A 16,281-nucleotide genomic window follows, 5' to 3' on the forward strand; every position below is an offset into this window, starting at 1 on the left:
CATCAAAGCCAACTCCAAACATGATTAGCATGTCACGTTTATTCATTAATTCATTGCTACAATATTTTTTACAAATGCTTAAGTAGAACACAAACAAAGGCAAGTTTCGCTTAACAGCCTTGACAGATAAGACCAATATGATATATATTTATATAATTTAAATTATTGTACCATGTATGAAAACATTCACAACCAGTTCCCTTCTGGAACTGAACTGTTATTGACAAAGGCAAAATGCAGTTTTGAATGCTCACAGGCTTTTTAAGACATGCAGCTTACAAGATGGCAGAAGAGCAAAAGTGGCACTGTTATGCATTGGATCAGAATCCGTAGTAGTCGTAAAATTCCTGCCTAATAAGCCACGTAAAAATATGAACTATGGATGGATGGATGGTGGAACTCCCATCTGCATGGATACCCAAGCTAAAACGATTACACTGTACAGCATCATATTATTAAAATTGTAATTTACAAAACAAAGACAAATGAGTGTAGACAATTTACAAATACTATAACTAGTTGGAATTTGGAAAAAAAATGTACCCAAAATATTAATAAATGAGTTAATTTACGACTTTTATTGCATGTTTTAGTGTCGACATCCTACAGGAATTTCATTAGAAACGGGTCCCTGCACCCCCTTTTTCACAGCAAATCCTTAACATTATCATTCAAATGTTCACACTTACAAACATTGTGACTGTAAAATGCAATTTAATGAGGCACATTTGTCTAGAAAATCCCTCAAATTGGGCTCATTATAGAACATTCTTTATTGTATGTTACTGTAGGAACTTTTGAATGAACCCAAAATGTTTGTTTTGAACCAAAATGGCGTTGATTTCATTTTGGTGGTTATTTTTTTAGACTCTAAAAATAATAAAAGAAGTTTACATTTTCGTGGTTGAGCATACCAAAATTTTCAGGCATGTTAGGGCCTTTAAAAGCAATTTATTTGTTGGGAGAAGTATAAATTTAATTAAAAAGAGCAAATTGGGGGCCAAAAAACATATTTAATTTTTGAGGTTTTGTTTTCGGGATGCTAACAAAAATGTACACATTAATGTTTGGGTGTATAGTACCAAAATTGGTCAATTTTCAGACATGTTAAGAACCATAAAAAGAAAAATCTAACTCACATTCATTCAAAAGAAGAAGAATTGAAAAAAAATCAGAGCTTTTTGACATACTTAAGACAAAATAAAATGAACAAAGAAGATTAAGCAAAAAGAAAACATTTTCAACAGATAACATGAATAAGATGACTGCTTGATTTTAAGTTATGAAGGCGACATAAAAGAATATTTACATCCAAGTAAACTAAATTTATAATCTTTAACAGGAATGCACTTACAAATGTAGCATCCATTCCAACAGAGTTAACTAGCCTGATTTTTTTAAATTTTTGATGCCGTATCAGGCACTTTTCAGCAAGTCTTTGGCACTCAGAACACTTTCAGAGGGGAGAAAAAGCCCTTAAGATCACGGCAGGCTAAAAAGACAATGGACAAACTCAGTGAGAGAAATATGACAACGTGCTAATTAATAAACACCACAAACTTGTGCGCCGCGTCCCAATAATAAATAAATCCACAGTGAATGTGTTAACAGCGCAAGATGGATGGAGTTATTAAAAAAAATTAAATATATATCGGCCTGTCGGGGCTGAGGCTGGAGTGCAAAAAAATGGTGCGTAATAAAACATCCGTATGAAAAAAGAAAATGAGTGTCGGCGTTCGATCGGAATCGACGTGCGTTAAGGCGTACGAGCCGTTTGGACGGATCCGATTTCCGACACAATCGTGATAGCGAGTGGTCGTCCGGTTCCCTTTTGTTGGCTGCCATGACTTGTTGTTGTTTTTTTTCATTTCTGAAACATCCGTAAGTGTTCCGTTAGCTCCAAAAAGGGTACCTGCGCCCACCATTTCCGGCTAAAAGTCTGCCGTGGCCAACTTCCATCTGTCGTGACCTGCATTTTCTTTCACTGCATGCTACTGGAGAGCAGACCTCGTACCCGATGTCGCTTGATGGCATCTTCGAGGAACACTGCCACCTTCTCGATGTCCTCCTGAGACACAAATTTGAACATTTTAAGCATTTTTTTTAAATAAGTTGGATGCTGGGACAATAGCTATTGTATTTTTCGGGCTATAATCGGCAATTTTGTTTTGTTTTTTTCATTCTTAGACTTTAATAACGGGGCTAATTAGCATCATGCTAACATCATACACTATTGCAAGGGTGTCAGACTCGGGTTGGTTCGCGGGCCGCTTTAACGTCAACTCGATTTCACGTGGGCCGGACCATTTTAGATATATTTAGATTTTTTTTTATAAATGGATTAAAAGAACTGGATTAAAAGCCCTGAATATTCCGTTTTTTATAGATCTAAAACAATGTTTTTTTTTGTAGCTTTTTTTAATATATATTTTTAGATTTTACAAAATGATTTTTGAACTAAAAACAGAAAAAAAATGACAAAAAATGACAATTATTGACTTAAAAGGGGGAAAATCAGGAAATTTACTCTTCATTTGAATAAAACAGAAAGTCAGCACTCATGATTTACTTTCCCGGGCCACACAAAATGATGCCGCCACTTTGACACATATGCACTATGGGGTATATGCACTATTTTTTGCTAGCTTGAAGTTAGCTACAATATTTTTCTGATATAAACCACTATTTTCTTTCTCTCTCGCTGGGATTTTATCGCTGAGGAAATCTCCGACTTAAAAGAAATATTTAAATATAACGACTCAGACTGACTCTGTTTTTCATCATTAGCATAAACAAATTGAGAAAAGCTCCAGTAAAACTTAAAAACCATTTTTTAATGTACCTCATTAATGAAGGCGTAGTGAACAAGTTCGCCGGCGAGATCTTTGGACGTATCAGCTGAAAAATGCACATTACCTCATTAAAACACAGTGAGGATTCGAATGGAGACGAGAATGCGACAAACTTACTCGGCAGAATGTCGCAGCTAAGTTGCCGGTGGAGTTTGTCGTCCATTTTGAGGAATAAAGACAGCTGGAAGGGAGATAAGAGAGTCCAACTTTTTTTTAAAAATATCCCAGATTTAGGTAACACGTGACTTACATGAGTTTTGGTCCCTTCTTCGTTGGACTCCAAGCTGCAGTGCATTTGGATGACCTAAAAAGCGGCCATAATGGAAAAGTATGGGAAAATATGATGCTGTTTGGAAGCCATACTCAATATGCTAATATGTCAAAGGCTAACCTTTCTGCTCTCCGTCTCCTGGGGTTCCGGCGTGGGCGTTTTGACCGTCTCCACCTGCTCCTGAGACAAGGAGAGCGCTCGAGGGACGGGATGTGGACGGGTGGAGGCGAAGTTCATCAAGGGGTAAATCCCGTTTCTGAAAGGAGACCGTGGACGACAAACTTAGCGTTGCGGCTAACCGAGCTAGCGAGCGTTTACTAGGCTTCCAAAAGGAACTTCTTGATCCATTATTAAATTACAATTTCATTCTTTAATCATGCTAGTCGATTTAGCAGTTAAGGGATTGTTGCTAACACCAAATTTTAATTCACAAATGTTTTTACATTTCTATTTACACAATTTGGAAATGGAAAAAGCATAAACATTATTTTTAAATGATTCTAAATTGTGCATTTATTTCACTTTTTTATTTTTCATTGCAAAAAAGGAGCAGTAAAAAAATATATATATTTTTTTAAATTTTTTTTACATATTTATTTTTATTCCTAATAAAGACAGTTCCCAAACTAGTCCAGCTTCTCCCCCGAGTTGTATTATTCCAAAGCCCTTTTACAGCTAACATAAGAACAAAAATTAAGATTTATCGTCAACACATGTCTAAAATAATCATTAATAAATGGTCTATGGAAATCCTGGTTATCTGCCGACAGTCTTCCACTTACTTGACGTCCTCCAGGAACTTGTCCAGCTCCAAAGGCGAGACGGTGGAGTACCTAAAAATCCATCATGTGATATTCCTCAAAATACCAGCGCGCTTAAAATCACTCATGCAAATGATGATCTTTCTCACATCAGCTGTACTCCCGGCCTGTCTTGGTGCTTGATCTCCGCCATGATGGCGTTGGGGTCGAAGGACTTGGTCCTCTCTTCCACGCAGTTCTCGGGGAGCAAGTCTGCAAATGTCCAAAAGAGCCTTTCCTTCAAAAACTGTCGGCAAGAGAGCGTCGTCGCTCCACATCGGACGTCGGAGACTCACACTGGTTGTTAATGAGGCAGTGGGCGGCCAGCAGTTTCAGGGAGTGGACCTCGAACAGGACGCGGTGGAAGAGGAGGTCGTGGGCGGTCGGACGGAGCTTGGCCTCGGGGCGTAAACACGACTGTGTGAACTCCTAGCGAAAAAAAATACATTAAAAAAAATCCTGTCACGTGAAGAAAAAACAAAACATTGCTAAATGGCTCCTACTCTCATCAGGGGGTCTTCCAGAGATTGCCCCGCGTTGACGATGGCCTCCTTGGAGACGGCGGCGTCGCCGTTGGCTTGGATCTCCAACACTGCCATCTACGGACCATGACTTTTTAATCCAAATGCCACGGCGCCACGGTTGTTCGGCGCCCGCTTACCTCCAGGGCGCAGATGCCGAAAGAGAAAATGTCGATGGCGTAGTCGTCTTCGCCGGCTGGGGACAAAAGAAGGAGTGGAGGAAGTGGGTGAACGTGAACGGGAGAAGATGATATCGTCAATATTTAACCACTGGCTTTCCTGCAATCCAAATCAAAAATGCTAAAAATGAAGTTAGTCCTGCATTATTTATCAAAAAAAGGGAATAAACCTCTATTATGCCACGACTTGAAAGTAAATTGCATTATTATACATGTAGATGTTTAAAATTCAGGGTTTCCAAATTGTTTTATAAGCCTGGCGGGCCGCTACCCTTTCTGGATGAAATAATGAAATTAAAACAAAATATTCCATCCATTTATTTACCACAATACAGCATATTTGTGCATATATGTTGAACTCAAAAACTGTTGTGGACGACAGTAGACGTCCAGTTCATTTAAACTGGGAGGACTGGCTGTCAAAATGGCAGCGAATGATTAAAAAAAATGTCTATCTAGCCCTAATGTTTTTCCAAATATATTTACCAAATAAAGCACATTTCCTACACGTGTACTGCATGCATGTTATCCTTGCTATGTGCTAAAGCTAACGGGCAACCATCCTAATAAAACTCCCGACTTCTAGCGACCAAGCTAGCCGAGCGCATTGGACTTACCTCCATATTCCGGTGCGAAAAAATGAAGATTCCTCTGCTCGTCACGATGTTGCCTCCCCTTGCTCTGCACGTTAGCGTCCGGGAATACTGCGAAGGGAATAGCACCCGACGAGATGAACGGAAAAGCGGCTCGGACGGAGCCCCGTTCTTACCGTTGACGAAAAGTCGATGCCACACTGCGGAGAGAAGAGCGCAAGAGATTGTCAATCATCCACCCGCGGTGGCGCGGAACGCCCTTCGGGGGTCAGACCTGAGCCGATCTTGATGAGCCCGTTGTGCTGGATGAAGATGGTGTCGCAGGTCAGGTTGCCGTGGATGATGGGCGGATCGCACGAGTGCAGATAACTGCGGGGGTGGTGGAAAATTAGGGTGCCGTGGTTGGCGCCATGAAGACAAAATGGAGTCGTGGCTGGCGTACCTGAGGGCGGAGAGAATCTGCGTGCACCATCGTTTCCAGGCCTGAAAATGGTGAAGAAGGGATGACATGACTCGTCGGTACCCGGACGTTTGGTCAAACGGACGTTTGGTCCAACGGACGTTTGGTCCAACGGACGTTTGGTCCAACGGACGTTTGGTCAAACGGACGTTTGGTCAAACGGACGTTTGGTCGCCGGAGAGAACTTTTCCACCCACCTTGACATTCATGGTCTTGTGGTTCTTCTTGGTTTTCTTCAAAAACTGCTTGAGGCTCCCCGAGGACATGTACTCCGTGATGAAGATGACCTACGAACGTCCATGGCGTGCGCGGGTGAGTAAATGTAGCGGGGAAAATGTTTGGCGAGGAAGTAAAAACGTACGTACCCGAGCTTGGCTTTCCTTCATATCCAGCCAGTATTTGTGGAACTTGACAATGTTGGGGTGCTCCACCTGCATAAGGTTCTCAAACATCTCTTTGATTTTCTCCTGTAAACAAGAGGAGTGTTTTCTTGTGCTACGAGAGTTTGGAAGGAAAAGTCAATATTGTCGTACCTCCTGCGCTTTGAAGACTTTTTTATCGGAGAAAAGCACTTCGTTCCAAACCACCTCCACTCCTTCCTCCGTGTCCATGGCGAGCGAGGCGCTCTCCACGCCTGGGACATTGCCTTGGCTCACCTACAAAAAAAAAAAAAAAAATTAAGAGGGGCACATGTATTTGCATCTCGAGATACACTGCCCTCTGGTGGTTCGGAGGCCGAAGTGCATTACTCATAAAATGTGGAAATTGACTACCAGACCACAAATTGGCTGGACGTTAAACCTTAAAATACCCCCAAAATAACAGGAAGTCGCCTGGAGATCCCCAAAAATCAGCAGAAATCAACCAATGAGCAAAAAGTGACCTAAAATTTCCCCAAAATCAATAGGAAATTATCCATAATTGACCAGAACTGACCTGTAAATAACCTAAAATGCAAAGGAAGTGACACAAAATGAACTCAATGGCAACGACGGATGTCCAATTTGTGGATGCTCATCTTTCAGTGCCATTGACAGCACTAGACGTCCAATCCATTTTGAGTAAAGGGGCCAAAAATAAACTAGTCTGGCCCACAAGGTCAAGTTGGCATGAATGTGGCCCGCCAACCAAACTGAGTTTGACACCCCCGCGTTAGCTGCTAGCCTCGGGTTAGCGGCTCCAAGCCAAAATCTGCTATTAAGTCCCCAACTAGTTGCGCAAGGGTCGGTTCGAGATCAGAATTTTCTCTTGTGATTTTTCCTAATACTTTATGCGATGATATAACTGCCTTTTTTCCATATATTTACTCAAAGGCCGAGCGCTCATTTAAATTCTGCGGAGGAAACAAAATCCCGCAAGTAGCAGGGCCGCAAATCTCGTCAGAAAAAGTAAACGAACCCTGGCGCTGAAAAGGGAGGTAAAAAAAACAAGCCAGACCCTCAAGAGGGGCACTGGTGGGGGGAAAAATTCTTGCTAAAAGACCCAAAATATCCCGAGGAGGTGGCTTAGATGTTGATTCGATACCAACGCTGTGGTTGTTGCGCAAGCTGACGGAGGGGGAAGAAAAAAAATCCAGCAAAGCGCTGACAGAAAACTTCAACTGGAAGTTATAAAAACGACAGACAGGTGAAGTAGGCTGGCGCGGTTGCCACGGCGATCAATTGTCAACGCAACCCGCGGCGCATCAATATTTCAGCGCCGCTACATGCGTGAACCCCCCGGGGCGCCCCATGCAAATGAGGCTTTGTTGCTATGAAAGTGTCTAAAAATTCAAAGGGCTGCACTCATTTAACCTGTTTTTGACTATTTCAGTTATTCCACCCCCCAAAAAATGAATCAGGGAACACCCACTTTGAATGGGCAATTCTGGTTGTGATGTCATAACCAGAATTGATGATCAGTACTCGCTTGCTAGTTGCAATTAGCGCGCCGCCGATGGATATCAATGCTAGCAAAGGGCAAGTTTTGTTGACAGGCGACGGCATTAGCGCGCTAACGCCCACCTACTGGCCATTTCTGAGCCACTGACCGTCCGTTGACCTCCATCGGCCCCTCGCTCTCATTCCGTCTCTCGCCCGAGACGTCACGTGGGCTGCTAAACTCGCAAGGGCAGCTCACTTTGACGTGAAAAACGACGTGGCTTCATCAAGGATATTAGTATTTTGAACAAAACGCTTTTCAACGAAAGGCCGCAAGGTCACAGGAGTGGCCCTTTCACGCCTCGTGGCGTCACACGTCCTCATTTCCCGAAAGAGAGGCGGACGCGGGGAATGCCGGCCAGCGAGACGGCCGCTTTCCGGCAGATTTACGATGGTAGCGGGAGAGCCGGCCGGGACGTGAGCGGCGTGTCGAGCGGCCCGCCTTACGCAACCAAATTTCACCCCTTTGATCGGAGGAAGGTGTGCATACTTAATCGACATCACATCATTTCATGTGATTGAAATCCGGATTAGCAGGTTGAGCGGCATTTTACGCTAGCTCGCGACGTCTGGAAACAAATCAAGGCTAGACTTTAAAGTTATACATATGGATCAGGGATGACAACTTTTTGAATTTTTTTTTTAATTACTTATATATCAGCAACACACTCATTTATTTATTTATTCATATATTTATTTATTTATATTTATTTTTTTATATAATTATTTATATTTTTTATTCCTTTTTTAATTCTATTTATTTATTATTTTATTTATTATATATTTATGTATTTATATATTTATTTATATTTTTTTATTATTTTGTTTATTCTATTTATTTATTATTTTATTTATTTTATTGGTTTGTTTTAATTTATTTATGAGCTATTTATTTACGTCTAAAATGTATTTTCCAGTGTCTGTATTCTCACGCTCTTGCTACTGTGACAATGAAATTTCCCAAATACGGGATGAATAAAGTTATCTAATCTAATCATACTATTGCCTCTCACCACTTGGTTCTCCTCATAATTGTGCAATTGTTGTGTATTTTTTTCATAAGTGTTAGTTAGCTTAAAAATACCCAGCAAAAACAGTTACTTATACTTCAGCCGTCTACAAAAAAAAACGTAAATGCAAGATGCAAATTTTCTGCAAAGTGGCATTTCTCCATGTGGATGTTGTGAAATCTGCCTAAGAGGTTTATCTCACTGATCCCCTCCAGGGACGAGACGGAGCCGCCGCCGCCGCAGTCCGTTCCGACGGCTTCCCGTATCCATCCCATTATGCCGTTAATGCGCCGACGTCTTCATCGCCAAAAAAATAAAAGCGCGACTGCCGCTGAACGCTAACATAACGGCGGTAGGTGGGTGAGGAGCCCACTTTCACGACGCCATGAGAGCGAGCACTGTTCGGCCAGAACAATGGCCGTCTATGGAAACAAAGGAAAGAACCGAGACGTTAAGATACGGGTGTCAAACCCTGTTGGGTCGGCGGGCCACGTTCCATCTCGGGTCTTTATTTTTTGGCCCAAAAAGTTAGCTTAATGCGAGATGAGCATACACAGTCAGTTTAAGTGAATTGGACATCTATCATTGGCAATAGCAGGCCATATTTTTTCTAAATTGACCTCCGCCAAGGCTCTATGCTAATGTGCCGAATGTCTTTGGCACAGCATTGAGACATTTCCCACAGAGTTGGCATGCTAAATGTCAGGCCAGCGCTACGTCACGTCGAGATGCTAAATAACAATTGCATTCAAATTAAGGGTGTAAATCACCTATTTGAATTTTAAAAAAAGCTTCCACATTGACCCTGCCCCGTCATACTATAATCCAAGGGTGTCAGACTTTTTTTTTTTATAAATGGATTAAAAGAACTGGATTAAAAGCCCTGAATATTCAGTTTTTTATAGATCTAAAACAATGTTTATTTTAGTTTTTTTTTTATTAATATTTTTAGATTTTACAAAATGATTTTTGAACTAAAAACATGGAAAAAATGGATTTAAAAAATGACAATTATTGATTTAAAAGGGGGAAAATCAGGAAATTTAATATACATCTATACTTCATTTTAATTTGATCCTAAAACAGAAAGTCGGTACTCATGATTTACTTTCCCAGGCCGCACAAAATGATGCGGTGGGCCAGATTTGGCCCCCGGGCCGCCACTTTGACACATGTGCTCTAATCTTTCCTGTCCTCCATCTTGTATTGTTGCTTAGTTGGGATATCTGTATTAGTTAGTTTCAAAATAAAATCATTTTTAAATACTAGGACATTTAAGACATTTCAAAATATTTCTTATTTTTGAACTCAAAATGTAACATCACTTTTTTATGAATATAGCTATTCTTCTGACACCAAACTATTGCTTTATGTGTTTTGTTTTTCAATTGATTTGACTGGATCACACTTAACATTAATCAAGTGATATAATAGTAATTGAAGGCAACTCCATGAGCTTCTTTTGTTTACTATTATTTTTGTAAATGACCTTTTACGTCATTTAAAAAAATGGGCCTATTAAATATGTGTAACACGCCTTCGTTTGTGAAAGACTGACTGCAAACTCGCCTTTCCTTAAAAATCTCACGTCAACTTTGGACTCAACACAATTTCACGCCCCCTAAATATTGACTCAAAAGCAAACAATAAACAGAGTCACACCCACATTTACCCACACAACCCTCAAAAACCTCAACGACCCAATTCTGACACCCAAAAAATGAGTCATTTTAACTCATGTCGCCATTCTGGCACAATTCAAGTTACTCAATCCTGTTTGATTTCCTGCCGCTTTCCAAGCGATCTGAGACAACGTGAGCGCGCGTTTATTGAAATTCCACAGCTCAAAAATCAAATCAAAAGGCGTGCGTGTCAAACTTTGACACACTGACTGACTTGCATAGATAGCTAGCGCATGTGGAATAGTTTGGCTTGCGCGTACTGACAATCCAATACTTAGTGCGCTTTTATTGATAGCGCGCGAGCTAGCTAGCGCTCGTGACAGGGCGGGGTTAATGGATGGGCTAAAGTTGGGTAATCGATGGGTGGAACAAAACGCTGGGGCGGGGTTGCGAAAGAGCAGTGCGAGGTGGAGATAACCTTGGCTTTATCTGGCCCAAGTGCAAACGGTCCTCAATTATACTTTACTGCCATTGACGGAGAGGGACATCTTAATTATTTGGAAAGATACCAGCCCCGGGGGAAGAAACATTCATTTTCAACACTGTTTACTCTGGTTAAAGGGGTGCTGTTGCCTATCCCAGTCAACTCTGGGGAGGATTTTTGTCTTTGGCGGAGATATTGTAGACCATTTTGCAATTAAAAAAAAATTAACTGGAGGAAGATAATGGTTAATTTGACGTAAACACGTTGAGTTTTGAACTCGTATCTTTACTCGCGGTAAAAAAAATGTTCGTACGCATTGGACCAATAATTCCGTCAGTTCGGATGTTTTCCACTCATTGCCAGCCATCCCAGTTAAAATAAGATTTGACGTCTCCCACTGTGAACAAGTTTATTTTGTAAAAAAAAATGCAACATAGACAATTTTGTGTCTTCAATGAAGAAACTGGATAAACTAGATTGTTTTTGCGTACAACCTGAACATGTGAAGTCCTGACAACTTCACTCATTGACTACCATTGACGGCGACAGACGTCCAATCCATTTTAACTGCGAAAACTGCCATTGTCGTCTTGAACATGACCAATATTTATTTCCTCCATGAAATGAGTAAACATTTTGGCATCTGTCACCCAAAAGTTAGCCTTAATAAGCAACATTTTAATCATTTGAGGGTGCAGGGGTACCTAATGAAGAGTTAATTCGGGTTTGGAATGGGTTGGGGGGGCTTTTCGCCGCACACAACAAGGCATAAATATGTTTTCGGGAACATAAAATCCCTAGAAAGCAATGTACCGACCTGTTCTTTTCGCTTCTGCCATCGTCCGCATGGGCTTTCCTCCAGAATCTCGCTCTCATCCTCGCTCTCCTCCTCCTTCCCTTCCGATCCCGATTTCCTCTCCGGGACGGACATCGTCATCTTCACGCCGTTTTGGTGTTTACAGTCTCGGTCTCGAGCACTCCTTCCCAGCCCCGAGGGACGACGCTGTCTCTTGGCTGGCGTTCGGACGTCTCCGTCGGCTGTGTACGGAACCGTAAAACAAGCTTACCGGTCGAGATAGACGTCACACACACACACAAAAATAGACACCCTTGCTAGCGTGGAGCGAAAAAAAAATCGGGAAAACTCGCTTCTTAGCTTCCAGGGGACGGTTCAGGCGAGACGGGAAGATGAAGAGAGCTTGGGCGGGGAGTCGGTAGTCGCATGGCTCGCCGGTTTTTATGGACGAGAGTTAATGTTCCGAGTTATATTGCCAATGGTAGCATTATGCGTCTCCGTGTGAGCAGCTTGTGTAGCAAGAGGGAGCGAGTGAGGAGCGTTTACCGTAATGGCGCTTAATCTACACACTCTGAGCACCTGGTGTATGAGGACGAAAGGAAAACATACGGGTACTTTGGAGGCGGAACTACAACATCCGGGACTTTTGAAAAGTGGGGTCGCCATTTTGGCTTTGGGCGAAAGAATTTTGCTTCTATTGGAGGGAGGCGAAGCATCAAAAGTTAAATATTACCACAAAATTATATGTATTAGAGCTTTTTGGGGGGTTTGAATTTGAAAAGAGCCCTATATATAAAATTCGTGTTTTTTCCTCTCCACTTTTTGCCAAAAAGCGTAGGGGTCCACCTTAATTTGATGAAAAACGCCCCCCTTTATGTCCAATGCCCCCATTCATTTCCAATTAGAAAAAACAAGAATATCATTATTAATATTATTTAAATGCAAATTTTGGCTAATTTTAAATTTTGGCAATTAAAACAACAACAAATGTTTATGCCACAAAATGATAATTATTAGTGCTTTTTTGTGGGGCTTGAATTTGAAAATTAAAACAATAACAAATGTTTATGAAGGAGTATTTTTACTGCTAATTAATATCACATGAACAAAGGATGCCTTTTGATTGGCCGCATTCATTTCAAGTGAATAATGACATTCATTTTTCAAATATAATGGGAACGTTTTACAGAACATTTATATTATATACTGAACATCCCTTCTCGTTTTTGGGCCCACTTTAGAATGATTACGGTAGTAGGCAGCTCGATCATGACGCTGTTACTACTCTTTTCCGCCCTCTTGTGGTCTTACAATATATTCATCAATGATGAAAATCTATTTTTTGTCATTTTAGTTGATGGATTTTCACATTATTGTTTCACATTTTAGTTGGAATACACTCAGTTGTAGTTTTTACGTGACTACATGGTTCTATTGCCCATTAAAGTTGTCCATGTAATAACTTGTTTACTAGTCTGTTGCATAGGTTGACAACAAAGAGCTAAAGAAGATACATTTAGGTCAGCGAGCTGTAATCACACACGCATGTTGTAATCACTCTTCCTCTATTTTTAGGGCTCCTATTTATATTTAGAGCAGCTACCACTCTTCCAGTCGGCTGTTAATGAGATTGGCTGTGAAGCGGCACAAAATGGCGGCATCCGCTTAGCGGGGTTGCTAGTGCTAGCATCTTTGGACAAGAGAACTAGAATATTCACTAGAGTCAAAGTTTATTTAGGCTACAAGCTCACATTTACATGGGAAAGCTCAAATGACAACCTAAAAGCCATTTTACTACTTTTGAGCTTCACAAGAATTCCGCTTAACTAAACCAACCGACCATTTTTAATCCATTTGTACCGCTAACAGTGTCAAACCACCAGTATTGTAGTTCATTTGTTTGCAGTGTTCTGTTCTGCTGGTCACCATGACCTGGAATTCCACAGAGAACCATTTTAAAAGAGTTTTAAAACATTTTTTTGTTGATTTATGCATACCTGGGTGAGTCTGGGCCTTTGAATGCAGTGCACATAAGGAGTTGGATCTGGTAAAATCAGGTTTTCTTGTGTTTTGTAACACACGGCGCAGTCCATTAAAGGCTGTGAGGGTGTAAAAATATATGCATAAAAAGTTAGAATATTGTTTGGGATATGATTGACTCACTCTGTCGTTCCTGAAGGGACATTTTTGATTGGTCGACGCCGCTCCTTTGGCACAACGGGTGGGTTTGAGATGAAAGTGGTGGTAGTAGTAGTTGACATTAAATCCACACTGTGAATGAAATCAATCATCCCCTGTCAGTGTCATTGATAACATGTCCGTTTAGTGTCAATTTACCTCCGTTTCCACTTTGTCCAGACTCCTCAAGAAGCGAAAATGATGGCTGACGCTGGCGTGAGAGTTGAGGTGCACCAAGGCCAAGTCCACGCCCTTCTTGTAGTCCTCCGAGAGCATCTCGTAGACGTCCTGGGCCTCGGCGGATCGCCACGCGACCCCCGCCACCGACCACAGCAGCAGCAGCAGCCATTGCCACCCCAGCGCCATCGAACCTAAAAACTGCGAGTGAATACAGAGAGCGGCGAAGGAGCTTTTTCTCACAACAAGCCCTGGACTTGAGTGAGCAGCCCCCACGCCAACTTGTTTTCTTTTTCTTCCTCTTCCTGGAACAAAGCCCCCCCTAACCACCCCATATGGAGTCTTGACAAAAACAGACTATGAAAACAAGCAGCTGCCTTTTGTTATGAAACAGTTGGTGTACTAATCCAAGGCTAGCATCCCATAATGAGACCTTGTCCTTACTTTGTCGTGAATAGGCCTTGATTTGCTTTATTTTGAACGCAATACAACAAATAGTCAAAATAATCATCTTAAAGGCGTAGGATGTGAGCATAAACTCGTTTCTAAACTAAGAATTCACAAATGTCCAAACTAAAGTTTTGCATGTCATGTCTAATAAACGTGATTTGCTAGAAATGACGCAAATCCCGTTTCACAACGTGTGTTGACTTGACCCGCCGGCGTGTCGGATTAAAATGAATAACCTGTTTGATTGTTCTGGTTCATCTGGCTTTGTGACTGATTTGTTCGGATTCATTTTTTTATGCGGGTTATTTAACGTCACGGAGCCCAAAGTTGAAGCGCCACAGGAGCTTTTGGATTGTTTTTTGTTTTTAGCCCAAACATTCTTTAGTCAATCCCACTTGGGCAACTGGGACATTTGCCAATGTAAACACCGTTGTTGGTTTTAAACATTGCTAACCTACATTTTTACATTTGACCTAAATAGACCAGGAATTATTTCAGTAACTACTGTAGTTTTGGGACTTAAAGTTGCTACAAATGTATTTTTTTTCAATTTTCGGGGCCATTGGCAGCACTAGATGTCCGACAACGGTAGCGAATTAGTATCATAATGTCTACCAAGGGCAAAAAAAATAAAAAATCTAATTCCCGCATAGATTTTAAGGCTAACAGACTAAAAAATAAAAAAAGGCTAGCCATGGATGGTCTGCTATCTCGAAGAGTTAAGAACTGAATTTCACAGGCTAATTGTGCTAGCTGTTAGCTGCTGAAATGAAAACTATCTCTTAGTTGAAACATTAATCTCACAAATACTTCATACAGTATGTACAGTTTTATCGTTCATTAAAAATGTTTTTGAAACAAAAACAGGGCATATAAATGGATTGGAAAGATGAGTACACTTCAAAACTAGTATATACTCATGGATTTATTCTTTCTTCTCCACAGTTGAACTTGAAAAGTTACCCTCCTTGCTAGCGCCTCCTCAGGAGCTAAGCGGTATTACTTTGTTCCGGTGGAGGCCAGAAGGTTTGAAGCTCCGTGGCTGTATGCTAACCGGTTGCAATGCTCAATTCGGTTAACCTGCATCTCCTGGAACATAAGAAAAATATATGTTTTAAAAAAAAGGACAAAGTGAGATGAAGTGGGAATTAAACATAAACACAAATGGTACCCACTGGGGTGACGGAGGGCTTCCGGAGACAGTTGAGGTAGGGTTTGGGCTCGGCCTCGATGTCTCCTTGGAAGGTTTTGTAACAAATGGCGCAGTCGATCATTGGCTGGAAACCAAAAACAGAGAAAAAGTGAGTTAGGTTGTCACCATCAAAGTTTGGTTTGGCTGTTCCACTCACAATATCGTTCCTAAAGCTGCAACCTGACAAATCCGTGGTTCCTTTGGGGCATTTGGTGGGCTTTAGGTAGAAGTGGTGGTAGATGAACACCACGTCAAAGCCGGCCTGATGACGAGAAAGTCATGTTACATGTTATTGTTAGGAATAATTGTTCCAAAAGGCAAAGGCTCTTTAGCTTGCTGAAAAAATAGAAAATATTTTGGTAAACAAACCATTTTTAAAATGACTGTGAAAAGCATTCATTCCATTATAAAATACTGTACCTCAACGTTGGACTTTGTGACGCTTCTGAAGAACAAAAAGTGGTTCTGGATGCTGGAATGCTCGTTAAGCTTCTCCAAGGACAAGTTGACGCCTTTCTTGAAGGCCTCGTCGAGTTTTTCGTAAGCTTCTTGAGCGTCCACGGAGGGGCAAAACAAAGCCCCCCCTATTGTGAGCAGTAGCAACAAAGCAGCCATTTTCTGCAGTCCTCGTTAGTTAATGTTGGAGAGTTGTTGCTCAACACCCCCCCTTCTGCTCCGGGAACATCCTGCCCTCTTTTTTTCTCCTCCCCTAAAAAGAAAAAAGAAAACAAATGAGGGGGAAAAAAAGTGGAACTTTTAACTTCTAAAGCAGAACAG

General features: G+C 41.3%; 2 protein-coding genes across 4 annotated transcripts; both read right to left on the reverse strand.

Annotated features, from left to right (window-relative positions):
- Window positions 1-21: 21 nt before the first annotated feature.
- On the reverse strand, window positions 22-13,993 carry nrbp2b (nuclear receptor binding protein 2b). Of its 3 annotated transcripts, XM_077624332.1 has the most exons (21): window positions 13,845-13,993; window positions 13,671-13,778; window positions 13,505-13,606; window positions 11,529-11,749; window positions 6,210-6,332; window positions 6,042-6,143; window positions 5,874-5,963; window positions 5,659-5,699; window positions 5,491-5,585; window positions 5,393-5,416; window positions 5,241-5,327; window positions 4,585-4,640; window positions 4,427-4,522; window positions 4,220-4,352; window positions 4,034-4,136; window positions 3,906-3,956; window positions 3,244-3,379; window positions 3,103-3,156; window positions 2,970-3,033; window positions 2,843-2,898; window positions 22-2,068 (listed from the first exon to the last, which is right to left on the reverse strand). In XM_077624332.1, the coding sequence occupies exons 2-21, from the start codon at window positions 13,690-13,692 to the stop codon at window positions 1,982-1,984; spliced, it is 1,743 nt and encodes a 580-aa protein (XP_077480458.1). In that variant the 5' UTR covers window positions 13,693-13,778; window positions 13,845-13,993; the 3' UTR covers window positions 22-1,981. The 3 variants fall into 3 exon arrangements, with proteins under 3 accessions (XP_077480458.1, XP_077480457.1, XP_077480459.1); XM_077624331.1 differs by having other exon boundaries at window positions 2,970-3,156; XM_077624333.1 differs by lacking the exons at window positions 13,505-13,606; window positions 13,671-13,778; window positions 13,845-13,993 and adding an exon at window positions 11,861-13,356 and having other exon boundaries at window positions 2,970-3,156.
- A 1,226-nt stretch (window positions 13,994-15,219) lies between these two features.
- LOC144091734 (uncharacterized) lies at window positions 15,220-16,161 on the reverse strand. Its single transcript, XM_077624337.1, has 4 exons — window positions 15,925-16,161; window positions 15,662-15,766; window positions 15,488-15,589; window positions 15,220-15,401 (listed from the first exon to the last, which is right to left on the reverse strand). Exons 1-4 carry the CDS (start codon window positions 16,117-16,119, stop codon window positions 15,312-15,314), a joined length of 492 nt encoding a protein of 163 aa, XP_077480463.1. The 5' UTR covers window positions 16,120-16,161; the 3' UTR covers window positions 15,220-15,311.
- Between the last annotated feature and the right edge of the window lie 120 nt (window positions 16,162-16,281).

Source organism: Stigmatopora argus, chromosome 17, assembly GCF_051989625.1.
Source record: "Stigmatopora argus isolate UIUO_Sarg chromosome 17, RoL_Sarg_1.0, whole genome shotgun sequence".
Taxonomy (NCBI): Eukaryota; Metazoa; Chordata; class Actinopteri; order Syngnathiformes; family Syngnathidae; genus Stigmatopora; species Stigmatopora argus.